The sequence below is a fragment of the Polypterus senegalus genome, chromosome 3 (assembly GCF_016835505.1).
Source record: "Polypterus senegalus isolate Bchr_013 chromosome 3, ASM1683550v1, whole genome shotgun sequence".
In the NCBI taxonomy this organism is placed as follows: Eukaryota; Metazoa; Chordata; class Cladistia; order Polypteriformes; family Polypteridae; genus Polypterus; species Polypterus senegalus.
Genome location: NC_053156.1, coordinates 47,636,032 through 47,663,556, shown reverse-complemented (window position 1 = coordinate 47,663,556; position 27,525 = coordinate 47,636,032). Strand labels below are relative to the sequence as shown.

Here is a 27,525-nt window from a genome sequence, read left to right as displayed (position 1 = left end):
ACACTACTCAAGTGTAAAACATGCAGGTCTACCCTTCCCCTATAAAATGTACCCTGGAAACTAGTTCAGTATTTTTTTTATTTTATTTTTTTAACAAAAGCATTTGTCAGCTTTCTACAATTTATAACATGAAAAAGTTTAATGAATTTGGAAAAAAATTAAGCTTCTTTAAAAAAAAATTAAATGAAGAAAAACGGTAGTTTAAAGTGAACCAAGTTAAAGTACACTGCCAGTCGGAGCTTGAGTAAAACGTGAAGTATGGAGTACAAAATTAGGAGAGGATGCCATTTGGAGCTGCTCCTTTAAGTTTTACAGCCCTTCAAAATCATTCACAACCAGGATCAGCAAGAGAAAGTGTGACACAATTAGCTGAATTCTCCATCTCTAGGCGGGGTGTTGCTAGACGAACATGTCCTGCTGCCTTGGAATCCTGAGTGACAATTTTATATTCCAGTACTCTGCTGTCAAACAGACATGGGCAAAACATCCACCACATTATGGGCCCCCTTCCTTTCCCAAGTTTTTTTTTATGGATAAATGCTGAACCTTGCAAATGCCTTCCAGACATGGAAAATGGAACTGTAGCCATTTTCTAAAGTTCTCGCTTTTTGTTTTATTCGCTTGATTGTAATGAATGCCATTGCTGGGAAAGACTCAAAATGTTCAGTAGAATTAAATGATCTAAACAAGGCGGACAGTTAAGGTGTGTTCAGTCTGAAAATTCTGGTTTCCAAACTTTTATCCCATTCTTTTTATCTACTTTAAAAATATATATCTATAATAAAAAAAATAATCACTGCCATTAAAACAAAGTCTTATTTCTCAGTAGATGGATGACCTTTGTGAAACAAGTAAATTGGTCGCTGAAATCCTGAAAGAGAGAGACAAACAAACAATGGTAAGTTTAAACATCATCAACAATTCAACCCAACAGTTTCACAGATCTTTTAAAATTCATCTTTAATGACTGACAACTCTACTAAAATCAAATGAGACTCAGTCAGCACAGTCTTTTTGAGTGCACTGACTAAACAAGATTCAATATCCTGGGAGGCAAGTGTTACGGGACATTTCATTTCTTGCTTATCTTACAAAAATGTGTGTGTCTACAGCAATCAATTTATAAACCAAACTGAACTGGCAATGAAAGAAGGCTGGAGCTGAGCGAAGTGTACAAACGTTATTATAGTGAGGCAAGATCTGGAAGTAACGGATATCTCCAGTTCTTCCTAGATAATCAGAGCAAACAACAAATACTAGCTAACAAATACATTCAATCAACAATACAGTTTAAAAAAACCTGCAACAATATATTTAATAAGTGCTTAAATGAACACTGCATGCAAATTTTTAATTACCTATAGCATTTTTTTTTTGTAGTGATAACCAAGAATCATTTAATCTCATTTTTCACGCAATAGTGGCCATTGCTGTACAACGCAAATGGTGCAACAGATAGCACAGAATAAAAGGAAATGTTGCATGTTGCACAATCCTCGTGTCTGTTACTCAGTCCTATGCTCAAAACATGCAAAATACATGTTTGTTTTTTTCCCAAAATGTTGTTAAATAGTTGCATCTGGAAATATCAGCACACATTATAAATGGAAAACCCAAAGCCTCATGGGATTGACTTCCACAATTAAATAAATACTCCAGGTTCTGTCTTTTAACAGAAGCTCTGTATTTATCACTTTTTCGTTTTGTCTGAACTTACTATTTATGTACTTGCTTATTTAAAGAGCTTCTGTAAAATGCCAAATTTCCCCTTGAGGACAAATACAGTTCTATCTATGTAAAGGCCCACCTCATTCATTGGTCAGAATTCCAGTCTTCAATTCAAAAAGCGACTCCCATGAGGCTTTAGGTTTCCTGTTAATGAGGTGGAATAATAAAACTCTAGAAGTAAAGGCCGATTTATACTTCTGTGTCAAGCCTATGCTGTAGCCCGACACACACCTCCTTAAAAATGTGACTATGCACCACAGACCTCTACGACTCTGACTGGCCAGTTTGGCAATTAAGTATTTCATGAAACAGGTTTCTGTTCGTCTTCTGCTATTCTGAAGTTAATGTGAAGCAGATCAAGAAAAGAACTGTAACGGGGTATCAGAAAATCTACACATTTATATACAGTAATCCCTCGCTATATCGCGCTTCGACTTTCGCGGCTTCACTCTATCGCGGATTTTAAAAGTAAGCACATCTAAATACATATCACGGATTTTTCACTGGTTCGCGGATTTCTGCGGACAATGGGTCTTTTAATTTATGCTACACGCTTCCTCAGTTTGTTTGCCCTGTTGATTTCATACAAGGGACGCTATTGGCGGATGGCTTAGAAGCTACCTAATCAGAGCATGTATTACATATTAACTAAAACTCCTCAATGCTATAAGATATGCATCCCGCGGGGAGCTTGATTGTTAGCTTGTCTTTGCCTCTATCTCACCCTCTCTGACATTCAATGCGCCCGACACAGAGAAGCTGTTTGCCTAGTTGATACGGATGCACCTCTAAGAAAAGCCGCTTTATCGCGGTGCTGCCAAAAGCACACTTATTGATTTTTTGATTGCTGCTTTAATCTCGCTCTCTCTCTCTGACGTTCTCTGCGCCTGACGGAGGAGATGTGAGCAGAGGGGCTGTTTGCTTAGAAGATACTGACGCTCCTCTAAAAAATGCTGCGGCAAACTTAAAAGCACATGTATTGATTTTTTGATTGTTTGCTTTTCTTTGCAAGCGCTCTCTCTCTCTCTCTCTCTGAAATTTTCTGCTCTTGAAGAGAAGATCTTTTTGCATTCTTTTAATTGTGAGAAAGAACTGTCATCTCTGTCTTGTCATGGAGCACAGTTTAAACGTGTAAAGGGTGTTATTTCATGTCTAGAGGGCTCTAATAATGTTAACAGTGTGGGAGAGTTTATAAGGGCTTAAAATATATAAAAATAACCATACAAACATGTGGTTTCTACTTCGCGGATTTTCATCTATCGCGGGGGGATCTGGAACGCAACCCCCGCGATCGAGGAGGGATTACTGTATACTTCAAAAAGTACTAGGGTGTTGTACTGTGTTAGCCATTTTGTTTAACTTCTAACTTCAAAAACAAACACAAATTGGATGGTGACCAACTCGGGTGAAGTCAGAAAATGTATGAAAAAGTGGAAAAATGTGATAGGCAAATACATCGGTTTCCTGTGAAAGAAAACATGTAGCAAGTGGAATGATGATCCTGGTGGGCAAAAACTGACACATTTTAAAGAATCATTTGCTTTTCTTGTATGCTGCAAATACTGGAAACTATGGTTCTGGCACGTGCCTGCAGCGTAGTGTGACACAGATGTACGTACTTGCCTGGACTGTTTAAAAACATTTTAGCAAAAAAGACCGGGTTTTGTACATTTTGAACATACAACTGGATGTCGCAGACATGTGGCTCATGTGCCACGAGTAACGCAAATTTTTTATTTTTTTTTATTTAAAAGAATGTTTTTCTCATCGTTTGCTACAACACTGGGTATTATTGGGCTCTAATACACCACACATTTTGACTCCATTTTGCATGAAAACCTGAGATTAAAAAGTTTTCTCGACCATCACCACAAACTAAAAAAACAACAAATAACATTAAAGAGTATAATTTTTGGGTGGAGTATTCGTTTACATTTGTTACACCACAACTTTAAGACTATATCATGCACCCATTAGTAATCAGTTAGTCCTTAAAAACAAAAACTTAAAATTTATGATTTGCACATAACTTTGACACCCAAGATGGTACAACTGACATGATCCTTCTAAGTAGTAGTGTAATTTTTATATATTGTTAATGTTTACAAGTGCAGTCTACGCTGATAATGACAAGTGACAGCACTTACAGCAACCCAAAGGAGGAAGAGGAACACATTTAAACACAAACATGTACAAATCTTTTAGAAAGATTTACTATTTCTTAGGATTCCCACACTCAATACAATTAGACATTCACTTATCTAACCAGTGAGAAAACACTGGCAACAAAAGGCCAGGCAGAAGTGTAGGTTTAGCAGATTTGGAGTTGGTGGTTTCATTTTTATTAAGTGATATTCACTCACTTCCTCCATACTTGTTTTGCTGACTAAAGTTATTTAGTGATTTTATTCAAAAATGGTGTCTTGTTTAAAGCCTAATAAGGACAGAAAATACTCTTTCACATGTTTAGAATGCTGACATATTCATGCTTAACATATAAACATCTAAAATGTATTTCAGTCTTGTAAAGCTCTGCCTTTATTAAAGATGTCCGAATTTCTTCATCTCCCAGAATGGTGGTTTAGATTACTTTGATAGTAGTTCTACTGCGTAAGGTACATTTTTGCAGTATTGTTTTCCCTTTTCACATTATTTATTCAAACAGGCCATTACACCATTGACATGGTGTGAAAATCTTTTTTTTTTTATATAAACTATTCTTGTTGCTAAGCTACACTAGCGGTTAGAAAAGCAACACATTTCAGCAGAACCTGTACAGATAATTTTCCATTTTAAAATTCAGCAAATCACAGGTTCAAGCTCAGACATTAGACTATTGAGTTGAATTCTTCTGCCTAGCTGCATATTATCTTCAACAAATGTTCTTGCTAACCACTGCTTACTTAAGGAATCTGCTGGTAGATCAGTACGTGCAGAGATTACAGCAATGTATCAAAATCTTCAAATGGCTTTGATATTTAAGAAAAATCAATATGCAAAAGTAAATATCACCATGTCCAGAAAAAGTTGAGCAAAGTCAGAAGTGCTTAATGTAAAATAAAATCAGCAACATTTTCAGTGCTCTTTCTTAAGTGTGTCTGCCCATGTTACCTAGTGGTGATGAGCTGGAGAATCAAAACTAAAATCGGACTGAGCTGACTGCAGGACAGAACTCCTTCCTATTCCAGACTTGCTGAAACTACAGCTCTAATCTGCAAAGCCTATTTTCTTTAAATCTTGGACATTTCTGTTAAGATGTAGCGTCACCATGTGCCATTTTGTTTATATTCCATTTTTTTGTTTGTTTGTGGGGTTTTCAGATCTCCCAAGACGACAGCTTATACCTGAACTGGTTAACAGGTACAAAATATGGTCTGATCTTTTTTTTTTTTTCATTTCGGCACAAGACTACTTTTACATTTTTTATTCATTTACTTTCATTCTTACCATTTAGAAAATGGAAGCAGTAACTTTACAGACAGCTTTCCTCCTTTATTTGTTCTCTAAATAGCTTCTTTAAAATGGCAGGTGGTGCCAATGCAAATGATACAGAATCTGTAACTATATGTAATTAAATTTGCATACATGTGCTTGTCAAACAACTGCTTTAAAAGGCCTTCTCAAAGAACTGGGACAAGCCATCAGAAAAACGAAAAAGACTACAATTTGTATCGTATGTGTTGTGATAAATTATGATATACAAATAATCCAATATCAAAGTTACATTTTGTGTCAAGTGATTCAAATGCTTTAGCCAACATGACCATTTCTATTGTTAACAGCTGCTGTATTGCTGAAATTGTGTCATCATTATTTGATTGGTTATTCTTTATGACAACATAATCTCAGATTGGTCAAAGACCAATATTTCAAATGAACTGTAAAGCAATATGTACAATAGCTTATGATGGTACTTTTAATTATTATTTTTTTTTTAAAATATGAAATTAAAGTGCGGCATCTGTTTTTCATATTTAATCTTCCATGATTAGATCAAAATGTTATGACGTTTGCAAGTTACATTGCAAAATCAGTAGCATATATGTTGCTCTTAATCTGCCGAACATATTTAAGACACATGTGTACAAACTATACAGTGGGTACGGAAAGTATTCAGACCCCCATCCATTTTTCACTCTGTTATATTGCAGCCATTTGGTAAAATCATTTAAATTAATTTTTTTCCTCATTAATGTACACACAGCACCCCATATTGACAGACAAAAAAAAGAATTTTTGAAATTGTTGCAGATTTATTAAAAAAAGAAAACTGAAATATCACATGGTCCTAAGTATTCAGACCCTTTGCTGTGACACTCATATATTTAACTCAGGTGCTTTCCATTTCTTCTGATCATCCTTGAGACCACCTTCATTTGAGTCCAGCTGTGTTTGATTATACTGATTGGACTTGATTAGGAAAGCCACACACCTGTCTATATAAGACCTTACAGCTCACAATGCATGTCAGAGCAAATAACAATCATGAGGTCAAAGGAACTGCCTGAAGAGCTCAGAGACAGAATTGTGGTAAGGCACAGATCTGGCCAAGGTTACAAAAAAATTTCTGCTGCACTTAAGGTTCCCAAGAGCACAGTGGCCTCCATAATCCTTAAATAGAAGATGTTTGGGACGACCAGAACCCTTCCTAGAGCTGGCCATCTGGCCAAGCTGAGCTACCGGGGGAGAAGAGCCTTGGTGAGAGAGGTAAAGAAGAACCCAAAGATCACTTTGGCTGAGCTCCAGAGATACAGTCATGAGATGGGAGAAAGTTGTAGAAAGTCAACCATCACTGCAGTCCTCCACTAGTCGGGGCTTTAATGGCAGAGTGGCCTGTCGGAAGCCTCTCCTCAGTGTAAGACACATGACAGCCCGCATGGAGTTTGCTAAAAGACACCTGAAGGACTCTGAGATGGTGAGAAAGAAGATTCTCTGGTCTGATGAGACCAAGATAGAACTTTTTGGCCTTAATTCTAAGCGGTATGTGTGGAGACAACCAGGGACTGCTAATCACTTGTCCAATACAGTCCCCACAGTGAAGCATGGCGGTTGCAGCATTATGCTGTGTTTTTCAGTTGCAGGGACAGAACAACTGGTTACAATCGAGGGAAAGATGAATGCGGCCAAGTACAGGGATATCCTGGACAAAAACCTTCTCCAGAGTGCTAAGGACCTCAGACTGGGCCGAAGGTTTACCTTCCAACAAGACAATGACAAGACCCTAAGCACACAGCTAAAATAACGAAGGAGTGGCTTCACAACAACTCTGTGACTGTTCTTGAATGGCCCAGCCAGAGCCCTGACTTAAACCCAATTGAGCATCTCTGAAGAGACCTAAAAATGGCTGTCCACCAACGTTTACCATCCAACCTGACAGAACTGGAGAGGATCTGCAAGGAGGAATGGCAGAGGATCCCCAAATCCAGGTGTGAAAAACTTGTTGCATCTTTCCCAAGAAGACTCATGGCTGTATTAGCTCATAAGGGTGCTTCTACTAAATACTGAGCAAAGCGTCTGAATACTTAGGACCATGTGATATTTCAGTTTTTCTTTTACAATAAATCTGCAACAATTTCAAAAATTATTTTTTTTGTCTGTCAATATGGGGTGCTGTATGTACATTAATGAGGAAAAAAATGTAAATGATTTTAGCAAATGGCTGCAATAACAAAGAGTGAAAAATTGAAGGGGGTCTGAATACTTTCCGTACCTACTGTAGATCTCTTTTAGTCATGATCACCCCATCATTTTTTATGAGAGATGAAGATCAGAAACTATAAGAATCTTAACTTTAGAGGCACACTGTGTGCCCTTCTTCAGATCACTCAAGAAATATTAATTGTTGTACATCAGAATTAGGCAGAACACAAAATGTAGTTGTACTGAATTTCGCCATACGGAATTTGGCCTTTTATCTCACGTATGACATTGCCATGCGACTCAAATGAAATGCAAAGACAAAATTATTTAAAAATCTGAATAGGAAACTAGAACTAAAAAGGTATAACATACCAACCCAGCAACACTTTGGCAAAACCATTGTTCTGTATAAGGATGTGACGGTGAAACTTGTCACTGCACAACATCAACATTACTGTACATGAATGTGGTGTGTGGCTGTAGGTTATGTTTGCCACACACGCACTTAATTTAGTAAATTACATCCTTGGATGGTACAGTGAATCGTAACATTTTCTTATATGCACCACTACATCCACAACCTGATTTTTTTAATCCATCACTATTGAGACCACAGATGCATTAAACGTATCATGACATAAGAACAGATCTCATTCTATGCTGGCATGCTTTTGGCAGCAGCAAGCTGCAGTCAGTACAGCTCACGGGTGCTTCACCAATACGGATTCAGAAATAGGGCTAAATTACCTCAAAGATTAATTATACAGCAGTGGATCTTGGGCTGCTTCCAAGAGCAGTACTCTAGTATGGGGGACAGAGAATGTAGGCAAATCCCCAGTGCTCGCTTTTCTGGTCAAACCATACCTCCGTCCCTGCTATGTCTGTACCTAGTGAGCAACTGCAGGGGATACTGTCAAGTGGTGAGATCTTTACTTCAAGCAGAGTACGGACATTGTCATCATAAAGGGAAAGGTTACATTATAAAAGCCCTCATAGATCCAGCAATAACCCACTGTTTATGGGTCAGTAAAGCATTCACGAAGGAAGTAAACGGGATAGCCATTCTTGGAAAAATGTTTAAGTCAGAAAACAAACGTAAATTTAAATTTGGATGGTTTTGCATTACAATAAATTTATATTATGTTACTGTGGTAAAACATTAAAATTTAACATGTTACTTGAATAAAAAACAAAGCTTACATATAGCACAAGAAAAAAGCAAGTCATTTTTTGCAGCATTCCAAAGATTCTCTAGGATTCAATATTAAATTTTTCAACTTCTCCCAACTATTCATGGGGCAAGTCACCTCACACATCATAAATAAAGAAAACAGCAGGACAAACACAGCTGAGCTGCAGCTTAAAAACAAACTGGCAGTGCAAATGCTTTTACAGATGAAAGTACAGCAGAGGTAGCACATCTTTCACATCCTTACATATGCCGTCATGCTGTATGCCTCTTCTACACTGAACCATTTCCTCCCATTGAGGGTCACAGTCTAACAGGCAAAACAGGACTGACAAGATGATGCTATTCCTTACATCCCTGTGCATTCTAGGAAATTGCCACCCATTCATTGGTCTCTTCACATTTTAACAGCAGGCAAATTCCTGCAACTCTGCTAAGGAACCTCATTTCAACCACCTGTCCTCATGACTTAACATGTTTGTTTATTTTTCATTAAGTCATCATTTACAGAATACTGGCCACTAATTAAGAACGTTATGTCATTTCACCAATATTGCTACAGCTTTCAAAAAAATATGGTACCTGCTTCACCCATTGTAGGGGATTTCTACAATACTCAAATGCTGAAACAACTGCTCAATGAGTAAGGCATCCCCAAGATAGAATATCCCAGTTATGCCATCAAATTAGGTGTAAGGAATGTTACATTTATGAATTAATTAGTCAACAAATGCTAATCATTTAGCAGCTCCATAATATGACATAGCCACAAAATGTATCAATGAGATTTGGACTAAGGTTCTTGGGTATCAGGTACGTTTACGAACAATTGTGTTTGGATATGGCATGGATAGTGTCAATCCACAAATCGTATAGAAAGCCTTATGCCAATTACCCACCTCAACTGCCTTTGTTTTTCTCCATTGGTTTCCACAAATACTTAATGACTAGCATTACCAGAACAGAATCCTTTTGATCACTACATCTATAGTCTCTAAAATCAATAAATGTTTGTTTAAAAAATGACTTCAGTGTTCTTTTATGCATCCCAAAGACACACCGAAGTGACGTTCTCATCCACTAGTGGAAAATACAAATACAGTTAGCTGTATAATACAGTCGGCCCTTGTGACTTGCGGGTTTATGATTCACTGATCTACCTATTTGAGGGTTTGTTATCAATAAATTTAATAGAAACTCTGAGAGTAGTAAACAGGAAAGATATTCTTACAATGCTGTGCATCTGAATTAAAGACAGGACTCTCAACCAATGATTTGGGGAGAGGCAGATCTTCAAGTATAACACACAGTACTCTGGGAATTAAAATTTTCCTGTTGTACGAGTTACACGAGAATAGTTTTTTTTTCCTCCATGGATGTTTTTCACCTTGTTTGCTGTTGTACAGAATTAGCGAAGAGTCAACAATAAGGTACATCAAGAAAATGAGCAAGGAATCTGTAAGCCACTGTTGTAGCTATACCAGTGGGCATGTTACTACTACAGTACAGCATACTACATATTTTATGTTTTTTGGTGTTCTATGCAAGGGGGACCCAAAAATAACCGGATAAAAGTACTCAAAGTACTCTCCATTGGCAGAAATACACTTATCTAACCGTTTGTTCCATTGTTCAAAACATTTTTTAAATTCATCTGAAGTAATGCCCATTAATGCTCTGGTCGTTTCTTGTTTTACCTCTTCGACGTCAGCAAAAACGCCTTCCTTTCAAGTCTTTTTTCATCCGAGGGAACAAAGAAATCACACGGAGTTAAATGCGGTGAGTAGGGTGGGTTGTGCAGGGTTGTCATACCGTTTCAATAACAATAGTTTCTGCAACACTTTTTTCAAGAAGAAAACAAAATTTCACTGCTGCGCGTTGCTCACGATAATCGGCCATCGTAAAAAAACGCTTGCACAAAACTACTTTTACAAAAAAATTCACTGAACACAAGCACAACCTTCCAGACCGATGGCACATGGCAGACTGACTTGTGAGGCGTGTAACTAGATCGCCCTAGCGGCCCAACCACGTACTACAAGTACCAACCTAACAACAACAAAATTCCGGTTATTTTTGGGGCAAGCCTAGTGTATTGCAAGGGATACCTGTGAAACAAAAATAGAGCAATGCCCATTTTGTAAAACAGGAACATTGATACAAGGCCAGAACAGGAAAAGAATATATAATAAAAAGAACATATCTTTTTGTGATAAGATTTGCAGATTATACCATTTCTGTTAAATGCAAAATAGTATGATAGACTGGGTTTGTAAACTTCAGTCTAATTTAAATTCCAGGACTTGACTTTCCCAGTACCAACCAGCACAGGAACCCAGGATCACTTCTCAATATCCACAGCACAACCTAATAAGAACAGATACAAATTCAAACATGTGGCCTACCACTTATAAAACCTGACACTGAAGCACATGGTATTAACTCTTGGCAAAAGTGCAGTTATGCATTATTTACAGGATGCAATTCTAGGCAGGGCCACTACATTTTCAAAACAGATACAGTGGTGTGAAAAACTATTTGCCCCCTTCCTGATTTCTTATTCTTTTGCATGTTTGTCACACAAAATGTTTCTGATCATCAAACACATTTAACCATTAGTCAAATATAACACAAGTAAACACAAAATGCAGTTTTTAAATGATGGTTTTTATTATTTAGGGAGAAAAAATCCAAACCTACATGGCCCTGTGTGAAAAAATAATTGCCCCCTGAACCTAATAACTGGTTGGGCCACCCTTAGCAGCAATAACTGCAATCAAGCGTTTGCGATAACTTGCAATGAGTCTCTTACAGCGCTCTGGAGGAATTTTGGCCCACTCATCTTTGCAGAATTGTTGTAATTCAGCTTTATTTGAGGGTTTTCTAGCATGAACCGCCTTTTTAAGGTCATGCCATAGCATCTCAATGGGATTCAGGTCAGGACTAGGCCACTCCAAAGTCTTCATTTTGGTTTTCTTCAGCCATTCAGAGGTGGATTTGCTGGTGTGTTTTGGGTCATTGTCCTGTTGCAGCACCCAAGATCGCTTCAGCTTGAGTTGACGAACAGATGGCCGGACATTCTCCTTCAGGATTTTTTGGTAGACAGTAGAATTCATGTTTCCATCTATCACAGCAAGCCTTCCAGGTCCTGAAGCAGCAAAACAACCCCAGACCATCACACTACCACCACCATATTTTACTGTTGGTATGATGTTCTTTTCTGAAATGCTGTGTTCCTTTTATGCCAGATGTAACGGACATTTGCCTTCCAAAAGTTCAACTTTTGTCTCATCAGTCCACAAGGTATTTTCCCAAAAGTCTTGGCAATCATTGAGAGGTTTCTTAGCAAAATTGAGACGAGCCCTAATGTTCTTTTTGCTTAACAGTGGTTTGCGTCTTGGAAATCTGCCATGCAGGCCGTTTTTGCCCAGTCTCTTTCTTATGGTGGAGTCGTGAACACTGACCTTAATTGAGGCCTGCAGTTCTTTAGACGTTGTCCTGGGGTCTTTTGTGACCTCTCGGATGAGTCGTCTCTGCGCTCCTGGGGTAATTTTGGTCGGCCGGCCACTCCTGAGAAGGTTCACCACTATTCCATGTTTTTGCCATTTGTGGATAATGGCTCTCACTGTGATTCGCTGGAGTCCCAAAGCTTTAGAAATGGCTTTATAACCTTTACCAGACTGATATATCTCAATTACTTCTGTTCTCATTTGTTCCTGAATTTCTTTGGATCTTGGTATGATGTCTAGCTTTTGAGGTGCTTTTGGTCTACTTCTCTGTGTCAGGCAGCTCCTATTTAAGTGATTTCTTGATTGAAACAGGTGATCAGTAATCAGCCCTGGGGGTGGCTACGGAAATTGAACTCAGGTGTGATACACCACAGTTAGGTTATTTTTTAACAAGGGGCAATTACTTTTCACACAGGGCCATGTAGGTTTGAATTTTTTCTCCCTAAATAATAAAAACCATCATTTAAAAACTGCATTTTGTGTTTACTTGTGTTATATTTGACTAATGGTTAAATGTGTTTGATGATCAGAAACGTTTTGTGTGACAAACATGCAAAAGAATAAGAAATCAGGAAGGGGGCAAATAGTTTTTCACACCACTGTATACATTGATTTCTGGACAGGGAATGTGCCATTATACATGTGGTATGCACAGAACGGGTCCATGCCAATATTCCTAAAGTGCAAGCAAAAGATACAAACAAATCACCAAAAAAAAAGCATATTTTGTTAGGGTGCTGTTTACGAACCCAACATTTTAAAGAGCACATAAAAGTACAGAAATGTTACTGTGTTGGGGTAGTAGCAACCCAATATGTATTAGGCAAATAAATGGTCATAAAAAAAAAAATTTGGGCATATTTTTGGTAGTAAATTGTTGCGGATGAAAAGTACAAGGTGTACCTTGGGAACGGCTTCCATGTAAGGTGAATAGCTCAATAGTCTCACTATCAGGAAACATTTCCTGAAAAAGGTTGCCCACGTATTTGTGTGTCTTGTATAAATAATGCCAGTCCACATTTAACATCCCGAGGATTTCAGGCATTGACTTTTCATCACATATGAAGACAAAATGGCAATACAGAAGTAGTATCACACAAAAGCCAGCTAATCCATTGACACTTGAACAGTTCACAGACGATAGCCCCTCTAAATGTCCAGAAAATTCTTAACAGAATTACCCTCTTCCTTGCTCTTTTTCAGTTCTCAGCATTTACTTGCTTTTATATGGATTTTCAAAGCAGACTCACCTATATTCCCAATGTCAAACTTCTTCATAAAATAAATGGCACCCAGCCATGTGCTTATTTGATTGTTGAAGCCAATCTTTGTAGTCAGCATTTTTCAACCAATTTAAACATGCAGTTTTCTGGCATTTTGACTGCTCGATATATCATGACATGTCTAATATACACAATGTAATTTACCTTGCTAACTGTTAACCACATAATATTAACTCAGCGGTACTTCTATGTGCAGGCTAATGGCTACTACACATGGATACCAGCATAGTAAAAGTTTATTTTAATATGCTAGGTTCTAAAACGTAATATTAATGTAAGATGTGGGTGTTCTGTTGGTAAAATAGCAAAAGTTTTATCTCATGATATGCGAATACTTAAAGTCACTTTAATATTTTCCATGACTCAAGTACCATTTAAATTTTTTTTTTTTTTTTAGAATTTCAAGGACTTTTCAGTACTAGATTTTAGTTTGTTAATTGTTCATGGCTTTAAACTTTTTCCAGGACTTGTATGAACCCTGGATAGTGCCCAAGTTTATCAGAGGTCACTTTGCCACAACATTTCTGACATTTAGATGGGAGGCTGATCCCACAGTAGTTCATTAAACAGAGCATGGACAAGGTGACGAGCAAGACAGACAAAATAGTTCTTTCAAATAACGGAGAAGTGTACAAATGTTTATTGTGCAAATGTTCAAGTCAGAAAACTAAACAGTCCAATAAATAAATCATTAAAAATGTTCCAACCAGTTTAAAGAATAAACTGGTAAAATTCAAAAAAGAAAAAAAAAAACAAAGCACAAATTAAGTGTGCTTTAAAATGAGTCAATTTTTAAGACAAGCTAAACAAACCCAGGAAAACAGAAATACCACCACACACAAAAAAAACGACACCTGAAGAGATAACCCATAACGACCATTCTAGGGCTCAGTCCACACATCATCAGCTCTCTTCACTGTACTAGTCTGCTGCACCTTGCCTTTCACTCTGGCACTCCCAAAGACCCAATGTTATTCCCAAAAGCTGACCCGATCACCAATGCTGGCTTCACATCTTGCTCATCATATTTCCAGTGAAGATCTGCACATTCCATCTCACAATCTCTTGGACATCTTCCTGGTGGGTCCTCACTGCCTCACCCGCAACTCACTCTCTTTCAACCAACTTAAAGTTAGGGGACAAAAAAAAAAAATTCCCCTTTCTCCTCTGATTATGCCTCATCTTCCATACAGGCCCCACCGGCTATTAACTGTGGATCATCCGTTGTTATCCTACAGTGATTATTCAATTGAAACAGGACCAGTAGGAATAAAGCACCTCCAGTGCAACACGCACTTCTTTTTAAAGGAACTAGTAGCAAAGCTGAAAACCATGTTTCTGTTCCCATGGCGTGCCTGTGCCTCACCACAGTGTTACTGGAAGTGTCAAGTGATGATTTCTCCATCATATTTAATTTTTGTTACTAATTTTACAGATGGGTTTGTATTAAAGTATATCTGTAGTCTTTAGTAGAGATGTGAATTTCCCCTTGGGATTAATAAAGTATCTATCCATCTATCTAAAGAATAAGGATTCCTTTGTATGCAATATTTCTGGTCAACTGTCTTCTTTCTCCGTTAGCTGGATGTAATGTACCAACACAATGGTAAAATCGTACTACTAATCCTAAATACTGGCAACCACAAATGTAATTAGCAAGCAACTACTGATTGACCTCACGTTTTCTATAAAATTCTTTGAATATACATGGTGTCCAGTCATTAACTGTTAGCTGAAATTTTTTACTATTCTTTTTCTTATAGCCTCTGTTTCAGACATTCTAGCTTACATTCCACTTTCTCTGTGCTTCATATACATGTACCTTTCTGATGCTAAATGCAGCATGTGTAAAAGAAATTCACCCAAATTCTAGATTTGTTTTACCTCTGACAGTAGTCTCTTTCTAAACAGTGTGGGGTAATATATTTTTTGCTTCTTGTTGATGGTTTGGCAAATAATGCTCTATCCTTTATAAACACACAGAGAGCAACAGCTCAGAATGCAAAACTGTGCACAGCATGTTGGGGTACTTGGAAAAACACAATACTGCTGTTTCATACACAGCATACAGTTGCATCAGAGAACTAAACTTTTTTTTCCTACCAATAAAAAATTAACAACAAAAAAATGTGTCGTAAAGCTGGTCACTTAAAATTGCTTCATCTCCATAGTAGTTATTTGGTTGGTGATAATGCTTGTGATAAAAGTTGCAAAGAAATAGAGAATCCTCACCTTTGGATGAGCTCTGTGGTGTCCCAATCAACTCATAACTGGAGAAGCCAACTTCTGGAGATATCAAATAAGCTGTGAACTGGTCTGGCTTGAAATGTATGTTGTAATAGTTTTTGTTGATATTCTCCTGTAGATTAAGAACATATTGGCACCAATATTAATAAAAAGTACTCCACAATTCTATACATATGATGGCACAAATAAGAATGATTCATAACAGGAACTTTAATAAAAAAGTAATGAAAGCTGTGCCTGTATTTGAGTAATGGGATTCAGCATTTTGACAATGTTATAAACTGTAATCACTTTCATAAAGCAATTAGTAGCTATATTTTATAAATAGTGCTTTGGCCAACTAAGCAAGCATATTATCAAACAAAACCGATTACTGCCAAAAACCTTCAATTTTGAATGGAAGTTACAAAATTTTCTTCCTGTTTGTTCAAAGAATAAACATGACTTCAATTGAGGTTCACTGCAGAAGGAGCATATATTTTTATTGTTAGTTTTGGAACAGTTGAATCAAAATTACTGTTTTGGGGGTTTACCTTAGCAATGTAGATCCACTGCAAAAAGATACAAAATATCACCTTCCTTTATGTGGTATACCTACACCAAGGATATGTTAAATAAAACAGAAAAAAATACTTTATGATGTTCCAAACCACTGGCAAATACAGGGACAAATATGTTTGAACTTAATTTTAAGCAACTCTTGTATATGTAAAATTATTTACAAACAGTAACTGTACTGTAACAAGTTTGTGACTCACTGACATTACCAAGTCAGTACACTGCTATATAAAAGATTGTTCCCCCCCCAAAAAAAAAACTACATTATTCACAGTTGAATTGTAACTTCAATACAAGTTTAGGTGCTTAAAAGCGGTCTCTAAGCAAGACTGGAGAATTTTAAAAATTTGCCATCTAATATTTACTTCATCTCCAATAACAGTTTCCACCATCAATGACGACTTTTTTTGTCCCATAATGGAAAATATTACGATCTTTACTCATTGCCCTCATTCCTTTTCAAATGGAGGAGACAGCCACTTCATGAATTTCGCATATTTTACACCTGAATGTACAATTTGTTAGCCATGATTACTGCAAATAAGAAATGTGGCCTTATACGAGTGCACTGTATGACATTACCACATGACTGAAATAAAGACAAAAACAAATGCCTTCAGTGGAGAGCTGAGAAATTAAAAATCTGACTGAAAAACTAGAACTATATAGAACTATATATATATATGAGTAAAAATTTAAAGCATTTTTTTTTTAATCAACTAGTTATCCCTGCACCCCACATTCCACAACCAAAAGTGGCAATTCTCTGTACTATTTTTGAGTAGACTAATCACGGAGGCAGTTGCACCACATTTGACAGAAGGCGGTTCCCCCAAATATCCAGCAAAATTCTCCTCTGTGTGGAATATTTCACCCAAAAATCTTGGAAAATGGCTGTTCATTGTCTAAAAGACAGTACTCGCCCAGTGCATTCACCTAAAGAGGAAGCACAACAAAGTACAGCAAAAGACAAACCAAAATTGCCAGAAGGAGTCCACTTGCACTTACTTAGTTATTTGACAATAGTTCTTCAAGTGTTGTGCTGCTAGTTAACTTGAGAAATTCCTGCTAGTGACTAGCACTGGGATGAAAGTTACAGCCATAGTACGTCCTCAGAAGGAACAGATATACTGTCTGCTAAATGCAGTAGTCATCTGCCACTATTATTACTCACGAGTGCACTGAACTTAATGTTTCAGTTCATACACTTAGCTCCATTAAATGCACTTGGCAGTTTTATTTCAGACAAGAGTTGCACATTCACCCTTTGTGAGACACCCTATGCCAGGGCCAGCAACTTGAGTCACTAAACTGTCATGTTGTGGATCAGAAAGAAAAATACCTGCCAGCAGTTGTGAAAACTGAGCAGTAATAACATCCAACATAAACACAGGTCAGCTTTTGAAGTATTTTTGTTTTTTTTCTCCAATTACTAGTCAGTAAGATGTATTTTAAATTCAGTGCAGTTGATCCAAACTGAAAGATAGTTTGCGGGATTGTAACATGCAGGCAGCTGTCTCCCTACAGCATAGTTGATTGCTGGGGCGTTGGCTTTTTTAAAAAGAAACAATTTCTTCTGCAGGTTAAATTGCCAAATACACAAACCATGCAGCTCAGCAATATCCAAGTTTTAACATTAAAACTGATATTAACATACAAGTATAATGATTCTGGGCTCTTCCCACATTCTCTCATAAATCAGTGCAGACAGGATGACGAACGTCCCACTGCTCTCAGTCGCTGGAAAGGGTATAACATGGTCAAAATAAGTCACTATATTAATCACTTAATCGATAAAAAAGTTGATATATCAATAGTTTAATTGTTAGTGCCAGCTCTAAGTGAATGTATAATGTCAGACTGACTGCACTTTGTCAGAACTGTTATTCATTCAACAGAGGCATCACTGTACATGTAAATGGGCCGGGACAACAGGTGAAGTATCGAGTGCACGCTTAAATGTAGCGAGTCGAATCCTCGAATTAGTACAATGATCTGTAACACTGTCCATAAAGAAACCACAACATCCACAAGATCGTTCTTAAATTGAACTATATTGGAACTGGCAAAGGACAAATTTCTCGTCCTGGAACAGTTCTCACAATACACTCAACTTGCAACTCTCGTCAATCGCTCGCATGCAAGAACAAGAGCTCAAAACAAATTGATATACCCTGCAGTGATACATAATCAGAAACAGATTACAGCAAGAAGGTATTGTACTTCAGTGGAGTTGGCACTGCTCAACATAGCAGTCCTATAGCATGAATGGGAAAGAAAAAAAGTCAAAATTCCCAATGTTTGCTTTTCTGGCCAAATCGTACATCTGTCACCACTATGTGTGTACCCCGGTAAATGAAGGGGGTACCATGACAGCAGAGAAGTCTCAGCTTCATAAAGAGAGTTGGCTTTCTCATTTTTCTTAAAAGGAAATACAAGTCATACATATATCTAGTCAGGACTCGCATCTAATGGGTAAGTAAGACATTCAGGAGGAAATAAAAAGGACAGCCATTGTTAGAGCAGTGTTTCATGTTAACCAAGAAAACAAAATGAAAAATGTTTAAATTTGGATGAACAGGTCATTATTGTTTTTCTGTACAGCATATAGTGAAATTGTTACTTTTAAGTGTGGATTAACATGCAACATATCATGTTACTTGTTACGAATATTATGTTAATGTTTAAGAAAAAGAAAGCTACAAAAACTTGCATTAACTCTTGTGTAGTTGAACAGTATTTTGAGCAATGAATAAGTAACTAAATACACAGTACATTTTTTTTTCTAAAAATGTCATCATTGTATTGTGGAGTCTGAATCACAATAGGAGTTTTAACTTGGGAAAAGTGTATTGTCACAGGTCTAACTACTGCATTTTGACAACGAAAAAGTGATTTTAGTAAGATTGTTATTCAAACAGAACTGTTTAAAAAGATAACCTCTGCAGAAAGCCAAAGTAGTGTTCAGTGCTGCTGCATATAAATCCAGTATCTTGGATTTATAAGTCATGCACCTAGGCATTGCTTGTATGGAATGTGCAGATTCTCCCAGTGCAAGAACAAGAGCTCAAACTGAACTCTGAACTGAGCTCATCCCCCCCAAACTCTAGAGGTGGGTAGATTGTTTCTACTGTTGCAGTCAATGCTAAGAGAAACCAGTAGTTCAATAAATAAAACAGCTGGCTGGCAACTGATACGGTATCAACAGCTATAAATATTCATGATGCTTTGAAACAAAATCTGCTTTATGACTTGGTTATCATATTCAAATAAGACCTGTAGTGTTCACAAACATCTTTTAAACAATAGTGTTACAACTACAAGTAAGTGGTCATTTCTTTGCTGGTGTCACTATCTCATAAAACGCAAAATCAACCAGAGAAGAAGCTAACTTCTCTGTGGATATGAAAGAGACAAAGTACGGTCACTGGATTTTTCTCTCCTCCTCCAATTTTGATGGTTAATTGAAATTTAACATTTATTGGCAAAGAGAATCAAATGTAATTCAGTTTGTGTAATGTAAGTAATTATCTGTGAAAACATCATGTTTTATCATAAGCATTATATTCCTCATACGGGCATGTATATATAATTTACATTTAAATATACTCAAATGAACACCATAGCACTGGAAATACACAGGCAAATTTTATGTACGATTTTACTTCCACTGTCTGTGTGTACAAGGATGGATAAGACTAGTTAATACAAATAAAAAAAACCTACATTTACTTAAGCAGCTTAATATCCCATAGGTTAATTATATGAATGGGGGTGTGATGGGGAAAGGGGTGCAGACTCAAGACTGTAGAGAGTTTTCTCCTTTTCTGTAAAGCTTAACACAGTTTTTTGAAATTTCCAAAAAATTCATACTTTTAAGTTTTTTTTTTTTTTTATCTGCCCACTTCTTCTTGGGTGCTCAGCAAGAGGAGATCCTCCTATTTTACTCATCCACATAAAGCCCAATCATACCTGAACAACTTGTCATGGACATCTAAATTTAAAGGACATACAAGGGGTAAGTTGAAAGATGTCTAATTATTGTACTACCTCTGCTTTTATGAATGGTAAATTTGAGAAAAATAATGGTCTAAAGGCTTAAAATGGCTGGAAAAATATATTGCAGAAGATTCAGTATACCATCCTTTACTATATTCTTTGAAAGCTTCTAAATCTTAGCTTTCTGAAAAGAAGGTCTATTGCACAACCTGCTCCTTACTCATCTTCCACCAGCGGCTCTCAAAAACAAAGTAGCAGCAGGTGTCTCTATCCACTCACACTTGGCTATGTGAAAGATACTCACAGTGAGATTCTTCCTCTTGCCATATGATGACCAGAGCTGTGGTTCCAAAATAAAGATGCCTCCAGGATTTAGATGTAAATAGATTCGCCTGAATAGCCTCTTGAGGCCATCATCTCCCCAGTTCAAGTGAACCCACTTTGTCATACTCAGACACAATATAACATCATATTCTGGCCTTTGAGTTTGCAGCAAGTCATCATTCGGGAGTACATAATTTGCCTAAACAAGAAGAAAAACATTTTACAAATTATTATTGTAAAACAATTTGAGATACTTTGATGTATGAAAATGTGCTATGTAATAATTAAATGCTTTTGTTGCTGAAATGTTTCACATCTGCAACAAGGTATAAAACATTTCAATAATAAATACTTTAATATATTTTAAATACATGAGTGGATACAAACTAAATAGGTGTTAGGGAATGACCCTGCATTATTACAACAGCAGCATAAAAATGTCTTAAGCAAGATGAGCTAAAATTAAGAATATTTTAAGATTCAAGATTGCACAATTCACAAAGATAAAAGTGTCCCTGCTCTGTTCTTCTTAGAATTTATCACAAATGAAAATTATGCTTGTGTGGACTACTCACCTTTGGCAAGTACAAGAATTCCTTTCTCAGATTGCACTATTTAACTTGGCAACATTTAACTCCTACCTTTTCCAGTGTTCAAGTCTACAAACTTAATGTCTGTACTTTCGCCCAACATTGAACTAATGAAAACCAGTCATCCTTTGCAACAAGTGGTTTAAATAAGAACACAGCATAAAACTTTTGGGTTTACAAAGTGATTTACTAATACTAACTTAGCAATTGTGGAACCTCATCTTTTAACTACAGTCCTCCTAAAACAAATGACATATGACGGTGCACTGCTCAACAGCGTAATAAGTCCAAGGATACATCAGAGCAAAAGTTACAAAAGAAATCATGCACCTGCAATGGGAGAAGTAAAACTTAAAATTCTTGACGGTTTCTTCAGTATTATTGGAGTTTCAAGAACAGGTAGGTGACACACAAAAACAAAAAACACACTGCATTAGGCAGGATACTTTTTATAGGCAGCACTATTGAAAGGAAAATAAGGAACACATGATCTTACAGAGAAAAACAGGTGTGGACTTCTTAATTTCTTCATTCTGCAAGAGGACTGGCAGCACCAAATGGGTTGGGGGTGATCAAACAACACAAAACACAAGCTTCTGAGCTTCCCTATTGAAACAATGCCAAAGAAATGCCCATTTCCGACTAAGAAAGAGTTGAAAAGCAAAGAGCAGCACAAACAGAAAGAGCCAAAGTGATACACTAGACAGCAAATGGTAAATTCCAAATCAGTGAGGAGAAAAATACAGAAGACTCTATGGCCAAACACAGGATCTTTCAAGCCTGTTAGTAACACATGCCAGTTTTTTTTTTTTTTTGCGCTGAGTAACTTCCAAGATTTTACAAAGAAAAATGAGCAACTGTAGTTTGCTTGAGAAAAAGCCAACACTTCTCCCAAGTAGTATATTTAAAAAAATAAATAAATAAAAAAAATAAACACTAGTGCACTATCTATGCACATACACCCTCCATGAAATATGATCCTGCTTTACACCAAACAGATTGTATACTGCCTTTGTTATTGTTGTTACTGCAGAAGCTATTATATGACCTTTCTATGAGGGCTCAATTGCAGAATGCAGCACAGCATGCAAATCAAATCAGACCAGAGCAGTCCATAAAGCACCTGCATACTGCTGCCACACTGCAGCCTGCTTCTTGCAGAATTCCACACACACGCTAACTGGGATTCATGCACAGGTTCCCTTATAAAGATACATACTACAACATTTGTGGTGAAGCTGCTCAAAGTTGGTTTGGAATGACTATTAAGATATTTTTAAAATATAAATAAAATTAGAAATTACTCATTAAAAAGTAAAACTAAACAATTGTGAGAAGACTACAAAATGAAAACGCCACTAGTAATAGAAAAAAATATTTCCTGCAATCACCAAGGGTGCTTAATTCTGTACGCATGTATATTATTGCACGTGAACATAACATATAACTTGGAGTATATTACACAAACAGAAAATATACAAGAGACTTGGAAAGAATATATATTAAATAAAAAACAAACAAAATTTGCCAGCCAGCCATTTTTAAACCTGCTTTTCTTGAACAGTGTCACAGTGAAGCTGCAGCCTATCCCAGCAAACACTGGGCCCAAGACAGAAATCTTGGACTGGGTGCCAGTCCATTGCAGGGTGAATGAACACACACAGGCCAATTTAGCAAAAAAGGCTGCCAGATAACATAAAAACCATAAACAAAACTCACTATCCACTCTTATATAAAAACAACTGTTAGTACAATTATAAATCTTAAAAAAAAAAAAAAAGAAACACGTGTATACATCTATAAAAAGTGTCTTGAGCATGGGAAAGGCACTACATAAATTAATTATAAAATCGACAGAAACCTAGAACTCTGCAAAGCACACAGTTCAAGAACAAAAAAATAAAAATAAATAACACTGTACATTTCACAAAGATTTGGAATTTTCTGTCCTTGTGTCTATATATGCACAGGGAATTCCAGTTTCTGTATTACATCTTGCCTGAAGAAGGGGCCCAGAGTTGTCTCAAAAGCTTATATACTGTAATCTTTCTAGTTAGCCAATAAAAAAGTGTCATTTTGTCATCCATAATGGCTAACACAGTACAACACCCTAATACTACACACATCAAAAACAAGAGAAAAGCATACTTTGCTAAGTTACAAGAATCAACCAATAACAGCACTACACAACACTTAAAAAGTTTCCATACAAATGAAAACTACTCACTAACATAACATACCCAATTGTTAGTAGGTGCTGTATATGAACAACCTTTAACACACTGGAATAAAAGCACACAAGTTTCTGGATACAACCTCCTAAGCAAGGGTCACATAAAGCATGTGCATCTAGACACCTGAATAGAGTCTTTCAGCCCCTCCTAGTCTGCTGCCTCAGTATACTAACATGGCCGACATCAATGTTTTTGATAAATACAGAAATATGCAAATATAGATCATACTGTATAAGCAACTGCAAAAAGACATTATACTGTTTCAGCCTCAACAAATATACAAGTTCACATGTATGGATGCAATACTCTTAACTTCAGTGATGAAGACTCCTGTACAAGTGGCAAAAGCCTATTTTACGATGTGACTATAAACCTCAAAGGAAGTTTCCTCCTTTTAAAATTTACTGTCACTAAAGCATATGGATAATTAAATATTAAATGTGCACACTGCAAGACTCCTAAATCTGCCAAAGATTGAGCAAGTACAACTAAAGACAGACCCATAGTGAAGCTGCTGATCACAATTTACCTAGAGCTCTCCTAACAAGGCAAGCCTGCCGCTACAGGCCTAAATGAACTACAGGCCTCATGACCATGCAGCACTAAAGGAGTCATTTTTTTTATATACTTCACATTTCCTCTGTTATTCTGCTTCAATCAGCAGACCTTCCTTCTAGTAAAATAAATTAGTAGACCCATCTTCAAAAAAAAGGGGTGAGGTGAGAACACAATACAGGTTACTTTTATATATATATATATATATATATATATATATTTATATATTATATATATATGTGTAAACAGAAAACCAAACAGCTTCACATTAGGGGAAAAAATAATCTTAGGAAAGAAAAAGGTTAGTCAATCCAGACAGCATTAACAGATGCTACCAGGAATGATTTCTACAACAAAAAGAGGAAAGAAAAGACTTTACATAAAAGAAAAAGAGAAAGACTATGTTGGACACCTACATACCAAAAAAAAAGCCCGTTTAGGAAAAGAAAGTGTCACAAATTAATTAACATAGGATGTTTCATCTACCTACATTTCCTCTGTTTTAAGCTGCAAATGTAAGAATATTTGACTGTAAAAAAAGGACTAAATTATACATAAAAACATAACCCAACAGTGCAGCTGCTCTGACTCTAAGAGATGGTGTGCTAAGTTATTAAAAAAGGGCATCAAAAGTTAATACATTTATCCTAAAAATAGCTGATAAAATACAGCAGATGTTCTAAAGGTTGCATATATAGTCATTTGTAACACAAAATTAGAGATTACTTAAGCATTTTGTCAAGAACATACAATTTGTTAAAAAAAAAAAAAAAAAAGTTAATTACTCAAAAATACATAAATTTGACAAAAATACATGAAAACCACAACTAGTAAGTGACATGTGGCATCATCATGCTTTTCTTTTATGGCCTCACCCGCAAGAATGATACGTTGTTGGGGAACTCTCTGCTGGAACTTGATAGCTGGCCAATAGGCGGTGCTGCTATTGGGCCCCTGCAAATAGTGAGGGATGCTGGAAACTGCTTTTTGGGCATCCCTTCATGGTCTTCTCCTTTCTTTGCTGAAGATGGCTGCACAACCTCTGATAAGTAATGACGAACATTCTGCCAAGCAGAATGGATTAATCCACCATCAATGTCAATTCCTACAATTTTACAAGGCTTGCAGTTTTTGGCAAGGTAGAGCGTCATGTGGCCTGTGTTACAGCCCAGATCTAGAACAGACTTATTGTGGAACCACTCAGGCTTCAGCACTCGAACTCTGGGATCCTCGCACCAGCCAGGGTTTCTGTAGCCGTAGTATTTGTTGTAGTTGCCATACTGAAACTTGCGCTGCTTGTCTCTGAATAAAGGCTGTGAGCCATACTGCTTGCTGCCTTGCTGTGGCTTGCTTTTTTCTGGGGTTCCCTTCTTGTCAGTTATTGCTTGTTTTGATTTGCTACTCCCCCCAATTGGTGGCACTGACTCAGATTTGCTGGAAGTTCTGCGCCGCTTGCGATGCCTAACACTGGCACACGTTACAGAACCACCAGGGACAGATGCGAGAGAAGAATTTAAATTTGATGATGGTTTTTGTTCAGTGACACTTGACAAAGGAAGAATGGGTGGCACAATTTCATCCCTGCAATTAATAGATGTATTCAGTTCATACGGCTGTGGCCCCTCAAATGATGGTGGCGTCTCCCCAGCTAGGTCCACTGCACTACCAATCATGCTTTCCTCTTTCAGGTATGGAGGGTTCAATATCGGACAAGCAGCATCTGATGAAGATTTTTCACCAACTGGCACATCCAATGAATGACTGTCCAGAGCCAAAATAGATTCCTGCGTTGATGTAGCTATTGGTGGAACATTATTGGTAACAGAACCTGGCAGCTGATGTGGAGGATTCCCATGGTGCCGATGCCTATGCCTTTTCCTGCCCCCTCCTCCGGCCTTCACTGGTGACACCAAGATACCATCATCACCACCACCACAGTTCAAATTCAAAGGATCTGTAATGTCCTTGGGAATTAAAATTTCCACTGGATCTCTGTTTTTCGAAGGCAGTGGGGAGGACTTCGGGGTCTCTGCATTTAGGGCCCGGTTGACCTCTTCATCTAAAAGGCTATTAAGATTCAGGGGGTCAAAAATGTTACCTCCCAACAAAAAGTTAGTGGGCAAAACTGGGTCACATTCGGAGTTGGCTCGTCGGCGACGTTTGAATCCAGGATGCTTGAAGCCAATGTTGACACTGTTGCGCCTTTTATTTGATTTCTGCTGTTGCTGCAGTCCATTCTTGGGCCTGTAAAGCTGTCCCATGGTGTTTTCAGCTTCAGCATGCTCAATCTTATTCTCAATAGAATTGCTATTATTAATGCACCGAGCTGTCAAAACAACATTGGCATCGTCCAGAAGTTCTCCAGATATGGACTCCACAGGTAATGGGACATGGCTGGGACTATTTCCAGTACATTGGTGTAGTGATGTAGCAGAATCCGTGTTGCCTTCCACTGAAGTATTGTTTTCCACCGACATTTCTATCATTATTTTCAACTGCTGCAAGAGGCATGGACAGAATGTTTAAAAGTTCGTGTAAAACATTATGAAGTTTTCTTCTTACTGCATTCCCAGTGCTCTCTTCTCCTCCTCCGGCATGTCAACAAAAGCACGTCCATAGACCAGCCACACGCAGCTGACGCTCTTCCTTCCTTCTTCAATTTGGGAGAAGCAAAAACTTGCAGTTTCTGGCCGAGTTTAACAATCTCTGCTCGTCTGCTGCTACTATAGGCATGTGCCTTTGCCTGTTATTGCGTAAAGGCAACGTATTCCGCTCGTCCCCCTAAACGCTAACTCCCTCCCCCTTTCTTTTTTGCGTGTCTTAACGTGCCTAGCGTTCCCCCGCCTCCCCTAGCTGTGACTCTCCCAGTAACACGCCTCCTACGTCAGACGTCGCCGTACTCATGCATATTTCATGAGCTACAGGGACCTCTGGACGAAAAACACACACACGCAGACACACAGAACCTGGGCTTGCTTGCTTCTCCGCCTTCCTTTTGCCAAGCTGCTTGTGTTTGCCCCCTCCCAAAGATACTCTTTTTCAAAAGAATACGACAAATTAAAAAAAAAATCCAAATTGACAGGACGCAGTTCAGCGCCTCCCGCCGAGTTAAAAATAAAAAGTATTATACGAACCAAAAAGTAACTAACCGACCACACCCCCCGAAGAATGTAAATTTCGATTGATTTAATTCTTAAAATAAAATTTCAACTCGAAGAGTGTGTGCGTGTGTGTATATATATGTATGTGTGCTAGAAAGTGTGTGATGTGTAAACTCCTAAGCCAGTTCGCAAGACGAGCTCGAGCTGCTGGTTCTCGCACTATGCTTGGCGTCTCCGCTCGCTTTATATGCCGTTCAAGCAGCCCTGGGACGGCTGAGCGACGTCTAACGTGGCCAATCAATGGACCACATTCACAGTTCTAACGACTCGCCCATTCGAACGTTCACCAATTGTGACACACTGGGGGGAGGGCGAGTTCTCGACACATGGCTGCCCTCAAATTCCGCCAGTGTTGTTTAAAAATACATTGCGATTGTAGCGGAAAACAACTGAATTATCCGCCACTGATTAAATAAAAATATTAGTACATTTTTAAAAGTTATTTTTTGTCCAAATCAACGCGACATGTTTTCACGTATTACCCATTTTCATTGTTCAACGAAAACAG

The 27,525-nt window shown here is 37.6% G+C and overlaps 1 protein-coding gene across 1 annotated transcript; it reads right to left on the bottom strand.

The window, feature by feature from the left end:
- Positions 1–163: 163 nt before the first annotated feature.
- On the bottom strand, positions 164–27,218 carry mepceb (methylphosphate capping enzyme b). Its single transcript, XM_039747132.1, has 4 exons — positions 24,732–27,218; positions 20,458–20,676; positions 15,582–15,708; positions 164–871 (listed from the first exon to the last, which is right to left on the bottom strand). Exons 1-4 carry the CDS (start codon positions 26,340–26,342, stop codon positions 816–818), a joined length of 2,013 nt encoding a protein of 670 aa, XP_039603066.1. The 5' UTR covers positions 26,343–27,218; the 3' UTR covers positions 164–815.
- Between the last annotated feature and the right edge of the window lie 307 nt (positions 27,219–27,525).

Bases quoted from the DNA above. Each gene is read 5' to 3' on its own strand.
- mepceb (XM_039747132.1), bottom strand. From the start codon at position 26,342: ATGATAGAAATGTCGGTGGAAAACAATACTTCAGTGGAAGGCAACACG. The intron at 15,709-20,457 runs GTGAGTATCTTT...CTTAATCTACAG, and splicing joins GCAAGAGGAAGAATCTCACT to GAGAATATCAACAAAAACTA. The intron at 872-15,581 runs GTGAGGATTCTC...TCTCTCTTTCAG, and splicing joins ACCACAGAGCTCATCCAAAG to GATTTCAGCGACCAATTTAC.